Raw genomic sequence first — 14,733 nt, forward strand, 5'->3', positions numbered from 1 at the left:
CCCCCCCCCGCCTGCCCCCCACCTGCAGACGGTGATGAGGTTTTTCCTCTCCACGGCGATATTCCTGGAGGAAGCTTTCTTGGAGGAGAGCCCCAGAGCCATGGCAGCCGGCACCCAGCTCGCTTCCATCCAGCGGCCCAGACGCCACGGCCACGGGCGATGCCCCTTCCCCCGTGGGGACCCCCCCACCCCACGGCCGCGGCCCCCCGCACCGCGCAGGCTTTGCTCCGCCGGTGCCCACGCCACGGGCCGTGCGCCGCCCCCCCCCCAAAGGGATGCTCTCCCCGCCCCCGGCCCCCCAAATCTCTCCCCGGGGGAGGGGGGGGAGAATAAAGAGGGGAGGGCCGGAGTCCCCCGACATGACGTGCCACCGGTGGGGGACCCCGTGGGTAAAGCCACGGGGAGGGGGCAGCCCCCGGGGTTTTGGGGGGGTCTTTTGGTCGCCCCAAGCCCAGATCGCCACCCCTTGCCTTGCCCTGCCTCAATCCCCGTTTTGGGGGGCTGAGCATCACCCGTCCCCTCGGGGTCTGAGGGGGGCGAGGGACCCCCTTCACCGGGGGGGGCGGGGGCTGACTGTGCTGGGGGCACCCCCCTCCCCCCCGTTTTTCACTGTGCCTCAGTTTCCCCGTTGTTGTGACAGAGAAATCGGGAAGAGGGGGGGGGGTGTGAATCCCACAGCAGCCACGCAAACCTCCACAGCCCCCGAATAAATCAGAGTCACCCTCAGCAGACAGACATCCCCATGGGGACATGTCCCACCTCCCTGTGCCCACCAGGGTGCCACACACCCCCTGTGCCCCTGCCAAGGGGACCTCAGCCAACAGAGCCCAGCTGGGGGACAGGTGGGTGCAATGCGGGGAGGGACCCCCAAAATCCCCATGGCCGTGCAGGGAGCGGAGCCCTTGGCAGCACCCAGATAAGGCTGGGGGCCGTTATCGGGACATCCAGACCCAGCACCACCCCTCCACCCGCTCTGGGTGCCACCAGGACCCCAACGTGTGGGACCAAGCCCCCAACCTGGGTGGGCCCCAGAGTGGTCTGGCACAGTGGGGACAGCACCGGTGTCACCTCACTGCTGGGGGGACCCTGTGGGAGTCCCCAAGTGCTGGGGGTTGGTGTGGAATTGTGTGTGTGTGTGTGTGTGTGTGTGTGTGTAAGGCTCCCCACCTCACCCTTGCCCTGGGATCTGGGATTGGGATTTTGGGGCTGAGATCCTTTTAGAAAGGCTGCAAACGTAGAGACACACACATCCCTGGGTGTCCTGGGTGTGAGCGCAGCTCTGTAGCTGTGCACACACGCAAGGATGTGCCTCCCTCACACGCCTAATGCAGAGGCCCACATGCGTGTGCACACACACCCCTCGCCCTCCTCCAAAGCATCCCACCCCTCTCCAGGGCACCCCAGTGACAGCAATCCCATGGAGCAGATGGACACCCCATCCCCGTGTCCCCCCCGCGCCTCCTCCCCAAGGGAACCTCCTCAGGAACCCCCTTTTTTTCAATTTTTTTTTTAAAAAGAGAACACCACAACCCCCGCAGAAAGGGGGGGGACAACCGGGGGGATCCCGGGAATTCCCTCCAGGGAAACCCGGAGGTAAACAAGATTGGGGGGGTGAAGGGGGGCAGCGGGAGCAGGTTCCGGGGTGCCAGGGCTGGGTGAGGGACGGCAGGACAGCGGGACACAGGCGGGGCTTAGCCGGGCGCAGCTTTACACCCCGCAGATGTTGCACCCCGATAACCTTGTTTTTATGGGGGGCCCCGGGGGGGCCGGGTGAGCCCGGGGGGGGCGAGATTAGGGAGGTGAGCGTGACTCAGGCACTGGCGTCTCACACCCCGGGCAGCCGCAGGCAGAGCGCAGGCAGGGGCGTCCGGAGGCACCCCAGGGGTAGGTGCGGGGTCACCTCGGGGTGTCCCTGGGACTGGGAGGGGGAAGATGGGGTGGGCGGGGGGATGGCGGGGCCGGGAGGGCACCTGGGGTGCCCCTGGCGTGGGGCGTCAGCGGAGGGTGTTGGGGTGGGAGGTGCTGTGGGATGGGGGGTATGGGCTCCATAGGGAGCCAGGGGGCACACGCGGTGGGAGGGGTGCCAGCCATGGGATGGCACGGGATGTATGGGCTCCATAGGGAGCCACCAGAGGGGTGCCAGCCATGGGATGGCACGGGATGTATGGGCTCCATAGGGAGCCACCAGAGGGGTGCCAGCCGTGCCACACGGATGGCACGGGATGTATGGGCTCCGTGCTGAGCCGTGTTGGGCACCTGCCGGGTGAAAGATCCCTGCCGTGCTGCATGGATGGCATGGGATGGATGGACTCCACACGGAGCCTCGGGGCTGCGCCCATTGCGGAAGGAGCAGTCCCACGTTGCGTGGATGGTTTGGGATGTGCTGACTCCATGCGGAGCCGTGGGAGGAGGCAGGAGGTATCCCAGCCATGCCCGTGGATGGGGTGGGATACACGGGGTCCTCACGGAGCCGTGGTGGCGGCAGAAGGATCCCCGTTACGGGGCGTGGATGGTGCGGGGTGTGGGCTCCGTGCGGAGCCGTGCGGGATGTTTGGTGTAGGAGGTGTGAGCCCAGTCCTGAGTCACGTTACTGCATGGCAGGGGATGTACGGACTCCATAGGGAGCCGTGGTGGCTGTACCCACTGCAGGAGGACCCCAGCCACGCCGCCTGGGTGGTGTGGGATGTATGGACTCCATAGGGACCACGTCGGCTGCGCGGTGTGGGAGACACGGGCTCCGCACGTGGGGTGTGTGGTGCGGGAGGTTGGAGTCCATCCCAGGCACACGATGTGGGACGGGGGGCCCTGCACGCCCGGGGGGTTCGTGGGCCAGGCCGTGCTCCATCGGTGCCAGGGCTGGAGCGTGGGCTCCACAGGGGCTCTGTGGGCTCTGTACAGCGCGGGGTGGCACAGGGATGCGTTCGGGGGTCCGGGTGATCTCGCTGCCAGGTGCCGCAGCACCCCGCGGGTCCCCGGCCCCGCACCCCGGCCCGGGGCGCTGCGGGGCAGAGCGGGGGGCAGCGGGTGGAGCGGGGCAGGGGCCGACGCCCGGTGTCGGGCGTTATCAGCGGGGCACAGCCCGGCGCACCGGGCTGATGCAAGAGCCGCCGGCGGGGCTGGGGGGGCCGGGGGGGCCCGGGACAGGCCGGGCTGGGGGCCGGGGGCCGCCGGCCCCGGGGCCAGGCGGGGCAGGAAGGACACGGCCGAGTCGGAGGCTGGCCGTCGATCCTGCGGCCCCGCCGCGGCTCCCGCGCCCCGCCGGGGATCCCGTGTGGCCCCACCGGGGATCCCGTGGCCCCCGCGGGGTGTCCGGGACCCCACCCCGGCTCCCGCCACCCCCGGACGGGAGCGAGCTCCTGCATCACCCCGGTGAGATCTGGGGGGGCTGGTTCTCCCCAAAGCCGCCCACGCCCTGACCTTGCCCCTGAGCCCGCATGTGGGGTCCCTGTCCCGGGCTGGCGGAGGACAGCCGGAGTCCCTCGTCCCCCCGAGCTGTGGGGGTCCCCACGGCGGGGCTGGAACAGCGGGGTTGGGGGTCCCGGGTCATGACGCCCCTCCTCAGGGACTCGGGGCTGGGGCGGGACGGGGCTCACGGGTGAGGGGGTTTGGGGGGTCCGGACCCCCGGGTCCCTCCGGGGCTGCCCCGGGGCGGATTTGGGGGGCGGAGTGCGGGGCAGGGCGCCCCCTGGCGGTTGTCCCGCGGCACAGCCCCGGGGCAGCTGCGAGGGCCGGGGGGGGGCAGGGGACACGCAGGGGAGGACAGGGGACACAGGGGGTCACTGGGGGCGCAGGCAGAGGATCTGGGTGCTGATGGAAGGGCAGCAGCAGGGACCTCCCCAGCTGTGCACCCTGGGGGGCTGTGGGGTGCTCATCCCGCCCGGTTTTGGGGTGTCCCGTGAGTCCAGCTGTGCCTCAGTTTTCCCCCTTCTCCCCACCTCGCTCTGCCAGGGGCTGGGGCCGTGTGCTGGGGGACCTGGGCACTGTGTGTGAGACCCCAGCCCGTGTGTGTGGGACTATACAGGACCCTCACACATGTGCAAGGGGTTGCAAGGAGCTGTGTAGCACCCCAGACATGTGCGTGGGTCTATATAGGACCTCCACCCACGTGCAAGGGGTTGTGTAGGACCCCAGCCCGTGTGTGTGGGACTATACGGGACCCCCACCCACACACGAGAGGGTCGTGTGGGATCCCAGTCCCTGGGTGTGGGTCCGTGCAGGACCTGACCCTGTGCACAGGGCATCGTGTCCGTGGGCGTGGGTGGGTCAGGGCGGGATGCCACGTCCCTGGTGGGAAGCTGCCGGGGCTCTGCCATGTCCTGACGTCGGTTCCCATCCCGGATGGCGACAGGGCAGGGCATGACTTCCCCGGGGACCCCCAACCCCAGAACCTCCCAGCCCGTGGGGAGCGGGTTAGGCAGGCAGGGGTTGCAGGAACGGCCACGGCGTCCAGCCCCAGCCCCATTCCAGGGGACAAACCCCAGTCCCCGGAGCACCGAGAGGTGCCCTGCTCTCTGCTAACGTGTTCTCTCTCGTTTCCCCCGCGCCCGCCCCGCAGAGCGCTGGGTTATGGTGGCACCGGGCTGAGCTCCGGGACGCGCCGAGGCAGCAGCGGGGGCCGAGCCCGGAGCCATGGAGGGGCCCGGCCAGGTAGGGACACCCGGCCCCCTGCCCCGGCTCCGCCGCTGCGCCCCGGCACGGCCCCGGCGAGGCGTTGGGGGTGCCGGACCCTGCTGACCCCCTTCTCTCTGTCCCACAGGAGTCCTACGAGGAGGGCATGAGGAGGAGCCTGGACCCCGAAGGCTACGAGGACCCCGGCCTAAAGAGCTCTCACCTGTCACTGGGCGAGATGAGCAGTGAGTGGCTCCTGGGGTGCCAGGGGGCACTGGCAGGGTGGGCATCAGTGCTGCACAGAGGTGGCATTGCATGGGCACCAGTGTCACAAGGGGGCCAGCACTGCACGGGTGTGGCAGAGCATGGGTGTGTCACACAGCACCGGTGCCGCAGAAGTGACTGTGTTGCATATGTGACAATGGCATTACACGGGTGACAGCTTTGCAGGGACGATGGCACCAGCTGGGTGCCAGCATTGCACCCAGGGGCACCAGTGGCTCAAGGTCACCCATTGGGTGGGCAGCAGAGTTTTGTGGTGCAGGGACACCAGCACGGCACAGGGGTGTGGCACGGGCACCAGCAGTGCATGGACATGGCTGTTCATGGCTGCCGGCTTCTCATGGGCACACATGGCGTTTTGGCACCTCGTTGCATGGGTGCCAGCATGGCACAGGCGCGTTGCATGGCACAGGCACGTTGCATGGGCTGCACAGATGTGTTGCACGGGCACAGCGTTGCACAGACGTCTTGCATGGATGCGCTTCCTGGGTGCCAGCACGGCACTGGCAGCGGGGCTCGCTCGCGGCGCGGGGTCAGGCAGGGACACCCACCCTCAGGGTGGCATCACCCAAAGGCAGCGACTCCCTTTGCCGAAGCCCTGGAGCCGTGAGGTGCCACCTCCAGCACCAGGGCTGTGGGTACCCGAAGTGGGGCTGAGCCTGGGGACCCGCGAGGTCCCTGAGCCCCCGGGGAGGGAGGTGAGGGGAGTTTGGAGGTCTGCGTGCTGCCGAGCATCCCCTTGCCCCAGGCACGGTTGTTTTGGAGCTGCCATCCTGAGGAGGTGTTTGGGCTCGAGTCCCCCGTTGGGGTGCCACAGATGGGGTAACGCTGCCGCCTGTTCTGCGCAGGGGCCGGCGCTGGCATCGGGTCCCCCCTGCAGGCGTGGAGGGCCAGGGCCGAGGAGATGAAGCCCCTGCGGTGAGTCCCCAAATCGGGGCGGGGGCTCTGCCTGCCCGACTGGCATCACCGGGGGAGGCTGGTGGCACCCGCGGTGCCCGGCGCTGACCCCCCGTGCCCGCGGTGTGTGTTTTGCAGCCAGTTTCTGCCCGGCCGCCGGGGATTTTATGACCTGGACGGGAAGAGGCGCTCGGCCGGGGCCCCCCCGGGACACCCCAGCCGTGGCGAAGGGCAGCGTGAGTGACCGCGGGGGCCCTGGGGGACAAAGCCCAGCCCCGGCGTCCCCCCCTACCCCAGCCCTCCATCGCGCTGCCCGTCCCGGTTCTGCCACCCCCCTGTCCCACCCTCCGCGGGGTGACGGCCGCCCGGGCGTCAGGGCACGCCGCGGGGTGACCGCTGCCACTTGCCCGTAATCGCCCACTGATTGAGGATAAATAAAGTCTTTGTTTGGGGTGAGGACAAGAACCACTTGGGGCTGAACGCTGGCTGGCGCCGGGCGGCTCGGTGGCGGTGGCGGCGGGCAGGGACGAGGACACGCTCGTGCCCACGTGCCACGGCCAACACTGTCGGGGACACAGTGGCCCCATCCCTGCTCGCATGGGCGCAGCATCCTTCCCCCGGCAGGGCGGGATGCGGCTCCTGCAGCATGGCCCCGCCGGGTGACCTGGCTGGGGACGGCGAGGGGACCGCGGTGATCCCCGTCGAGGGCGGAGGGGACGGGGTGAGCCTGTCCCCACGGCGGGTGACAGCGGGCGGGCGGGAGCCGTGCTGGTGTTTACTGTCAGCAAAGGAAGTGCTGCGGGATTTACGGTGCACACAGGGCGGCCGCGGGGATCGGTCCCCACTTTAGAGGGACGGAGCCGCGGGGACATGGGGAGCGCAGGGGGGGCCGCAGGTAGGCAGGGGACGGGGACAGGGACACCTCGGGGGTCTGCCTGGCCGGGGATGTGCTGTCCCCGTGTCCCCATCCCAGTGATGGTGCTCGGTGCTGGGGCTGTGCCGGTGGCAGGGCGGTGGCCACGAGCCCCGTCCCCATCCCACCCCCGGTGATGTCGCCAGACTGTCACCCTGCCCCAGGGGCCGGGCTGTGGGGATGTGACGGGACCGAGGTGGGCACCGGCAGGACGGGGGGTGACGGAGGGGCACGTCCAGCAAACTCCAGCTGGGTCTGGGGTGAGGATGATGGAGAAGGAGACACGTCCAGGCGACCCCAAAGGGGGCTGGGATGGGGGTGATGACAGGACGCACTTCAAGCAGACCCCAGAGGGGTCCGGGCCGGGGCAGGGACTGGCTAACGCATTGGTGGCTCCATTTGCAGCTGTGTCAGTGACCGATGTGGACCTGGAGGCAACGGGGAGCAGGAGGCTCCTGTCCCAGCAGGACACCCATGAGGTGGGTGCTGCCCCAGGGACCCACATTCCCTCCCCATTCCTGGGGTGGGTGGACTGTGGCCACCCAGGGACCAACCACAACTCAGCCCAGGGGATACCAGGGCACTGTGGGGGGATGCTGGGTGTCCTGGGAGTCCCCAGTGTGGCTGGGGCTCCCTGACCCCTCCATCTCTGGCTGCAGGGATATGTGGAGCTGCACGAGCTGGTCCTGGACAATGCAAAGGACTTGTGCTGGATGGAGGCCGGCCACTGGCTCAAGCTGGAGGAGGACTTCCAGGAATCGGGGGACTGGAGCCAGCCCCATCTCTCCTTCCTGACCTACCACAGCCTCCTGGAGATCCGCTGGGCTTTGAACAAAGGTGAGGACACCTCTGGGGACCGCCAGGAGGGTGGCGAGGACCCCGCGCTGGCTGGATGGTGACAGTGCTGTCCCCACAGGTGCCATTCTCCTCAATGTGGAGGCCACCTCGCTGCCGGCCATCGTCCACATCCTCCTCGACCAGCTGATCTACGAGAGGCAGATGAAGCCGCAGGACCGAGACGATGTCATGAGGACGCTGCTCCTGCGCCACAGGTACAGCCAGGGCCGGTGGTCCCAGGGCGGGTCCCGGGGTCTGGGATCCTCCCCAGCGTGTCCAGACGGAGCCGGGCTCGGGGGGGGAAAGCTCTGCCCCTCAGCCCCCTTTGGGGATACCTGCACACCCACGGGGCTGGAGCTGTCTGGGGGGGAATTGGTGGCACTGGGGTGTCTGATCCCCGCCCCCGATGTTTTCAGCCACCCCACCGAGGATGAGTCGGTGTGGACGATGCCGCCGGCGCTGGTGCAGCGCTCGGGCACCACCCGGGCGGACGTGGAGCGGCCGCTTCTGCGGGAGCAGCGGCCTGTGGAGATGAGTAGGATGGCAGGGAGGGAGCAGGTGAGTGGGGATGGGGGGCACGGGGGGCACGGGGGGCACGGCGGGCACTGGGGTGTGGGGCTGGGAGATGCACACAGGGTGCAGACACCTCAGCACACGCAGGTGCACATGCAGCTGTGCACACACACCTGCAGAGGGGGACACACAGGGAACAGTGGGGGACACCGGGGGACAGAGGGGGAGACTCAGGAACAGTGGGGGACATGCAGGAGATGTAGGGGGATATGCAGGGAAAACAAAGGGGGGGCCAGGGAATGGGGGGGCCCATGCTGGGAATGGAGGGGGACATGCAGGGGAACATGCAGGGCGTGGTGGGTGACACGCAGGGGCGGGGGGGGACATGCAGGGTACACAGGGGACACAGGGGACCTTGGAGGACAGCTATCAAGGCTGGCTGGCTGATTCCTCCCATCCATCTGCCTGCAACAGAGTGGGGTCCCCAAACCCCAACTCCTGGAGACAATCCCAGAGGGTGCCGAGGCCACCCTGGTCCTTGTGGGTGAGTGGTCAGTGGGATGGTGGGTGCTGGGCCGGGGTTGCAGGGCCAGGGGGTGGGTGCAGGGGCGGGGGTGCAGGGCCAGGGGGTGCAGGGGGAGCTTTGCCACGTGCCCCTCGCTGCGCTCGCTCACGCGCTGCTTTTCTTGTGCCTTTTTTGCCTCTCCCCGTCCTCAGCTCTCGCCGCCGCCTGCTGCTGCTCAGCGCTGCTCTCTGGGCCCCTCTCCCCATGTCCCCATGGCCCTTGTCCCCATGTCCTCATGTCTCTCTGTCCCCTGTGTCCCAGTGTCCCCATACTCCCATGCCCACCTACCCTCGTGTCTCCATGTCCCCGTGACCCATGTCCCTGTACTTGCATGCCCACTTACCCGTCTCAGTGACCTCATGTCTTTGTGCCCCTCTCCCATTCTCTTTGTCACCCCACACCCCCATGCCTCTGTGTCACCTCATCTCCATTCCTGATGTCCCCATGTTTTGATGTCCCCGTGTCTCTGTGCTCCCATGTCCCCACGTCCCCACACCCTGTGTCCCTGTGCATGGTCCCCCATGATCCCTGTCCCATCCCATCCTCCCGCCAGGCTGTGCAGCCTTCCTGGAGCAGCCAATGCTGGCCTTTGTGCGCCTGAAGGACGCGGTGACACTGGACGGTGTCCTCGATGTGTCCCTCCCCGTCCGCTTCCTCATCGTGGTCCTGGGGCCCGACACCCCCCAAATCAGCTACCACGAGATCGGCCGTGCCATCGCCACCATGATGTCCGAGAGGGTACGGGTCACCCACCACCAGCCCCCCGAGCACCCCGGACTCCCCATCCCTGGGGCTGCAGCTTGTCCCCCTGTGCCATGTCCCTCTCTGATCCCTACGTACCCATGTGCCACCATGTGCCCTTGTCCCCACGTGTCCAAGCAAGCACAGAATCACAGACTCATGGAATATCCTGAGTGGGAAGGGACCCACAAGGATCATCAAGTCCAACTCCTGGCCCTGCACAGGACACCCCAACAATCCCACCCTGTGCCTGAGAGTGCCTGGCTCCCACACCCCTGTCCCCAAGCCCCTGTCCCCCATCTCCCACCTTATCCCCAAGTCCCCATGCCTCTGTCCTCACCTCCCTGTGTCCCCCTATCCCCAGGCCCATGTCCCCACGTCCCCCCTCATCCCCGTGTCCCCACGGGGACACTCAGGGCCCGGCGGGTGCCCAGCAGCACCCGGGGTGCCGGCGCTGGCTGAGTTCCGGGGCCGCCCTGCAGGTGTTTCGCCAGGACGCCTACCTGGCCGAGGCCCGGCAGGACCTGGTGCGGGGCGTGGAGGATTTCCTGGATGCCAGCATTGTCCTGCCGCCCACCGAGACCCCCAACGAACAGCTGCTCCGCGCCCTGGTCCCGCTGCAGCGGGAGCTGCTCCGACGGCGCTACCAACCCCTCGAGAGGCTGCACATCGGGGACTTCCTAAAAGATCTGGGTACGGTGGGGACCACCCCAGCCCCCCCCAATCCCCTGTCCCCGCGGCTGGCGGGACACCCCCCTTGCACACGGGGTCCCCCCATGGCCACCTGATGTGTCCCCAGGGCCGGACGAGGCGGCGGCTGCGGAGGACGATGACCCCCTGCGCAGGACGGGGAGGCCTTTTGGGGGACTGGTGCGGGACATCCGCCGCCGGTACCCCAAATATCTCAGCGACATCAAGGACGCCCTCAACCCCCAGTGCCTGGCCGCCGTCATCTTCATCTACTTCGCAGCGCTGTCACCCGCCATCACCTTCGGAGGCTTGCTGGGTAATGGGAGGGACAGGCTGGGGCACCCCCGGGGACGGGGATGTCCCCCCAGCTGGGCGTGGGGATGGGGGTGTCTCCGCCTTCTCCACCATCCCATGGGGATGCTCCTGGGGGACTATGGTCCCTAATCCCGGTGCCGAGGGGTGCGGGATGGGGGCACAGTGCTGCCCCCCAGCCCGGCTCCCACCAGCTCCGCTCCCCGCCAGGTGAGAAGACCAAGGGGATGATGGGGGTGTCGGAGCTGCTCATCTCCACCTGTGTGCAGTGCGTGCTCTTCAGCCTCCTCAGCGCCCAGCCCCTCCTTGTCGTCGGCTTCTCGGGACCCCTCCTCGTCTTTGAGGAAGCCTTTTACTCGGTGGGTGTCCCCTGCGCCCCTGGGTGCCCCCCAACTGCCGCCAGCCGTCCCCACAGCGAGCTTGGGGTGTCTCCACCAGCCCTGGGACAGGGACAGAGCGCAACTGCGTGGGGGATGGCACAGGGGGGATGGCACATGGAGGGTGTACGGGGGTGATGCCACCCGTGTGAGCACCCAGGGATGACACCAGCCGGGCAGAGCCATCCGGGCTGTGGCCCTGGGGTGATGTGAGGTGATGCCAAACAGCTGACCCCACGTGGGTGACACCACACGGGCGATGGCAGGCAGGTGCTGCTGGGTGGGCAATCCCACCGGGTCCTGCCACACCGAGGTGCCACCGTCCCCATCCCAGGAAGGCAGCGTGGAGCCACCGTGGGTGCAGCCCACCTGGGTGCCCATGCCAGGGGCTCCAGGGGACTGACAGGGCTGTGCCCTCTGGCTCCCCAGTTCTGCAGCAGCAATGGCTTGGAATACATCGTGGGCCGGGTCTGGATCGGCTTCTGGCTGATCCTGCTGGTGCTGGTGGTGGTGGCCTGCGAGGGCAGCTTCCTGGTGCGCTACCTGTCCCGCTACACCCAGGAGATCTTCTCCTTCCTCATCTCCCTCATCTTCATCTTTGAGACCTTCTCCAAGCTGGTCACGGTGAGGGGCACGGGGGTCCCACGGTGGGGAAGGGGGGGTTAGATTGTGGTTATCACCCGGGTTTCCATAGAAAAAGTGGGATGCAGGTGAGGGATGGAGTCTCCTGGTGTTTTCTTCCCTTTTCCAGGTGTTTCCCAGTTTGTGAGGCCCCTTCCAGTGCTAACTATTCTGTAATTCTGTGATCCATGCTTCTCTCCACAGAGGGATTTTGGGGCACACGTGTCCATCCCCACTGTGCCACCCACCCCTTGCTCCATCCCCGCTTCCAAAACCACTCAGAAAATCAACCCTAAAAACGCCCCTACTCAGCCTGTGCTGAGCTCTCAGCCTCACCCAGCCCCTGGCTCACATCCTGCACCCATCGGGATGGTGCCACAGGGCTCCCACCATGGCAGGGGGGTGCAGGGGATCCCCATCCCCACCCTCCCTCACTCTGTCCTCTTCCCTCCCCAGATTTTCAAGGATCACCCTCTGAGTCGGCAGTACAACCTGCAGCCCGACTTCCAGCCCGGGGTGCCGGAGCCCAACACGGCGCTGCTGTCCCTCGTCCTCATGGCCGGCACCTTCTTCCTGGCCTTCTTCCTCCGCAAGTTCAAGAACAGCTCCTTCCTGCCTGGCAAGGTGAGGACAGGGGGACATGGTGGCGTCCCCCATCCCACTGCCCCGGGGGCAAAGCGGGGGTTCGGTGGCTGAGGCCGTGCAAAGTCATCGCAGGTTCCTGCAATGGGGGAACCCCCTGGGCTGGGGGGGCCACTCAGGGTTTCTCATGGTGTCCCCACAGGTCCGGCGCTTGATCGGGGACTTTGGGGTGCCCATTTCCATCTTCATCATGGCACTGGCCGACTTCTTCATCAAGGACACGTACACCCAGGTCTAGGAGGGCAGGGCTGGGGGGAATGGGGATGTGGGAGCAGATGCTCATCCCTGTGTTCCACCCCTCACTCCCCATCTCTGCTCCCATCCAGAAACTGAGCGTCCCCAAAGGGCTGCAGGTCACCAACTCGTCTGCCCGGGGCTGGTTTATCCACCCCTTGGGGAAGGAGTCCCCATTCCCCATCTGGATGATGTTCGCCTCCGTGATTCCCGCCCTTCTGGTCTTCATCCTCATCTTCCTCGAGACACAGATCACCACGTGAGGACAGAGATATGGGCAGGGGAGGGCTGTGGGGTGCCAGGTGGTTTGGGAATAGAGGGGACCTCCCCGGGGTGCTGCATCACCAACTCGTCCCTGTGTCCCCACAGCCTCATTGTCAGCAAGCCCGAGAGGAAACTGGTGAAAGGCACCGGCTTCCACCTGGACCTGCTGCTGATCGTGGCCATGGGGGGGCTGGCGGCCCTTTTCGGGATGCCCTGGCTCAGTGCCACCACCGTCCGCACCATCACCCACGCCAATGCCCTCACTGTCATGAGCAAGACTTCTGCTCCGGGCGAGAAATCCCAGATCCTGGAGGTCAAGGAGCAGCGCATCAGTGGCCTGTTGGTGGCCGTGCTCATCGGTGAGCTGGGGAGGGGTCCCCAAATGGGCAGTGAGGGTGGGGGGTCCCCAGGGACTCTCCCCAACCTCTCCTTCTCCACTGCAGGCGTCTCCATCCTGATGGAGCCCATCCTGAAGTTCATCCCGCTGGCCGTGCTCTTCGGCATCTTCCTCTACATGGGGGTCACCTCCCTCTTCGGCATCCAGCTCTTCGACCGCATCCTGCTCCTGCTGAAGCCCCCCAAGTACCACCCCGATGAGCCCTATGTCACCCGGGTGAGTGAGCCCTGTGTGACCCTGATGGGTGGCCATGGGTTTGGGGGTGTCCTGGGCTGCGACACCCCTGCAACTGCTCGGGGCTCCCCAGAGAGCCTCCTCCTTCAGCGCTGAACTTCGCTGGGCTCCTTGGGACGCTGCTCCTGCTCCCCCCAGCAGCCAACACCTCAGGAAGGGTGTGGGATGCTGTCCCCGTCCTCAACCCTCAGCTTCTCGTCCCACAGGTGAAGACTTGGAGGATGCACCTCTTTACCTTCACCCAGATCATCTTCCTTGTGGTGCTGTGGGTGGTGAAATCCACGCCAGCCTCGCTGGCCCTGCCCTTTGTCCTCATCCTCACCGTACCCCTGCGGCGCTTCCTGCTCCCCAAGATCTTCCGGGACATCGAGCTCAAATGTGTACGTAGCCCTGGCACACCCATCTCTGTCCCCAGCCCCACCTCTGTCCCTGTTCCCGTTCTCATCCCCATCCCTGTCCCTGCCTCATCCCTGTCCCTATTGTCCTCCCCATCCCCGTCTCCATCTTCCCTCTGTCTGCATCCCCATCTCTGTCCCCATCTGCGTCCCTCACCCCACCCGTGCCCCCATCCTCACCCCATCCCTGCCCCATTCCTGTCCCCATCCCCACCCCTTTCCCCAACCTCATTGCTGCCCCTATTCCCATATCCCCACCAGCCCCCATCTCCGTCTCCATCCCTGTCGGTGTCCCTGTCCCCATCCCCTGTCCCCATCCCTGTCCCCTCACGGCCTCTCCCCTCTCCAGCTGGACGCGGATGACGCCGTGGTGACCTTTGAGGAGGCAGAGGGGACGGACGTGTACGACGAGGTGCAGATGCCCAGTTAAGGGCCGGCCCTGGCCCCCTGATGCCCCCCCAGCCCCGCTTCCCTCTCCACTGCTGCCATCCTGGGGCCACTGGGCAACCAAGAAGGATCTGGGGACACAGTCCCCACATGCCCACCCTGGGAATGGAGCCTTTTTTGTTTTTCCCTTTTTTTTTGTCTATTTTTAAAAATATTTTGGATGATGTGATCTCACCCCCACTTTGCTGCCCGCTGGGCAAGGGGTCACCTGGGTTGGGGGAGCGTCCCACGAGCCACCCTCCACCCGTGGCAAGGTGGGATGTGTCACTGTCCCGTCCCCAAGGCCACCACCAGGCACCCAGCGTGGGAAGGAGCCGGAGGAAGACGCTGGAGCCTGGAGGGAGGAGGAAGGCGGGGACAGAGATACAGCAGGACGGGGTCCTCCCCACTGTCACCCCCCCGGGGGAGCACCCCCAGCCCAGCCCCTCTCCCCAGATAAACTTTCAACAAGCTGGGACAGACCCTTCGCCCTGTGGAGCCCTTCTCCCGTTTTCTCCACCGCTTGCTCCGTGGGATCTTTGCAGCTGCTCCGCTGCACTCCCAGCATGTCCCAGAGTCGGGATGTAAATAGTCCAGCGAGGGGGTTTATACATTTACAGTGAAAACAATCATGCTAAAAATACACCAAAAAAAAACCTTTTAATTATGCTGATGCTTCTGCGGGTAGAATTCACTTAGAGCCAAGCAAAATTTAAAAAAAAAAGCACCTTAAAGATGAAAAAAAAAAAAAAATAGGAAAAAGAGAAAAAAAAAAGTGGCTGCAA

At 66.3% G+C, this 14,733-nt stretch overlaps 2 protein-coding genes across 3 annotated transcripts in view; one reads left to right on the forward strand and one right to left on the reverse strand.

Annotated features, from left to right (window-relative positions):
• RUNDC3A (RUN domain containing 3A) overlaps nucleotides 1-182 on the reverse strand; it is a 5,222-nt gene extending 5,040 nt beyond the window's left edge. Inside the window, exon 1 of one of the 2 annotated variants that reach the window (XM_042014250.1) lies at nucleotides 23-182. In XM_042014250.1, the coding sequence (XP_041870184.1) occupies nucleotides 23-129 (107 nt within the window). In that variant the 5' untranslated portion in view covers nucleotides 130-182. The remainder of the gene's footprint in view (nucleotides 1-22) is intronic. The other variant, XM_042014328.1, reaches the window with a different exon arrangement.
• A 1,601-nt stretch (nucleotides 183-1,783) lies between these two features.
• SLC4A1 (solute carrier family 4 member 1 (Diego blood group)) lies at nucleotides 1,784-14,133 on the forward strand. Its single transcript, XM_042014455.1, has 22 exons — nucleotides 1,784-1,884; nucleotides 4,556-4,647; nucleotides 4,757-4,853; nucleotides 5,739-5,808; nucleotides 5,926-6,023; nucleotides 7,106-7,179; nucleotides 7,360-7,537; nucleotides 7,617-7,752; nucleotides 7,954-8,095; nucleotides 8,525-8,594; nucleotides 9,169-9,353; nucleotides 9,839-10,049; nucleotides 10,156-10,362; nucleotides 10,569-10,717; nucleotides 11,165-11,359; nucleotides 11,813-11,980; nucleotides 12,141-12,230; nucleotides 12,325-12,491; nucleotides 12,602-12,855; nucleotides 12,940-13,109; nucleotides 13,334-13,507; nucleotides 13,872-14,133. Exons 2-22 carry the CDS (start codon nucleotides 4,630-4,632, stop codon nucleotides 13,950-13,952), a joined length of 2,934 nt encoding a protein of 977 aa, XP_041870389.1. The 5' UTR covers nucleotides 1,784-1,884; nucleotides 4,556-4,629; the 3' UTR covers nucleotides 13,953-14,133.
• Nucleotides 14,134-14,733: the final 600 nt, after the last annotated feature.

This window comes from Corvus kubaryi, unplaced genomic scaffold (assembly GCF_017639235.1).
Source record: "Corvus kubaryi isolate FWS band 111438036 unplaced genomic scaffold, C.kubaryi_AGA036_p1.0 123, whole genome shotgun sequence".
Taxonomy (NCBI): Eukaryota; Metazoa; Chordata; class Aves; order Passeriformes; family Corvidae; genus Corvus; species Corvus kubaryi.

What these genes read in the sequence shown, in the direction of transcription:
- SLC4A1 (XM_042014455.1), top strand. An exon ending in TTGAGGAAGCCTTTTACTCG is followed by an intron (nt 10,718 to 11,164) that starts GTGGGTGTCCCC and finishes CTGGCTCCCCAG; the next exon opens with TTCTGCAGCAGCAATGGCTT. An exon ending in ATGAGCCCTATGTCACCCGG is followed by an intron (nt 13,110 to 13,333) that starts GTGAGTGAGCCC and finishes CTCGTCCCACAG; the next exon opens with GTGAAGACTTGGAGGATGCA.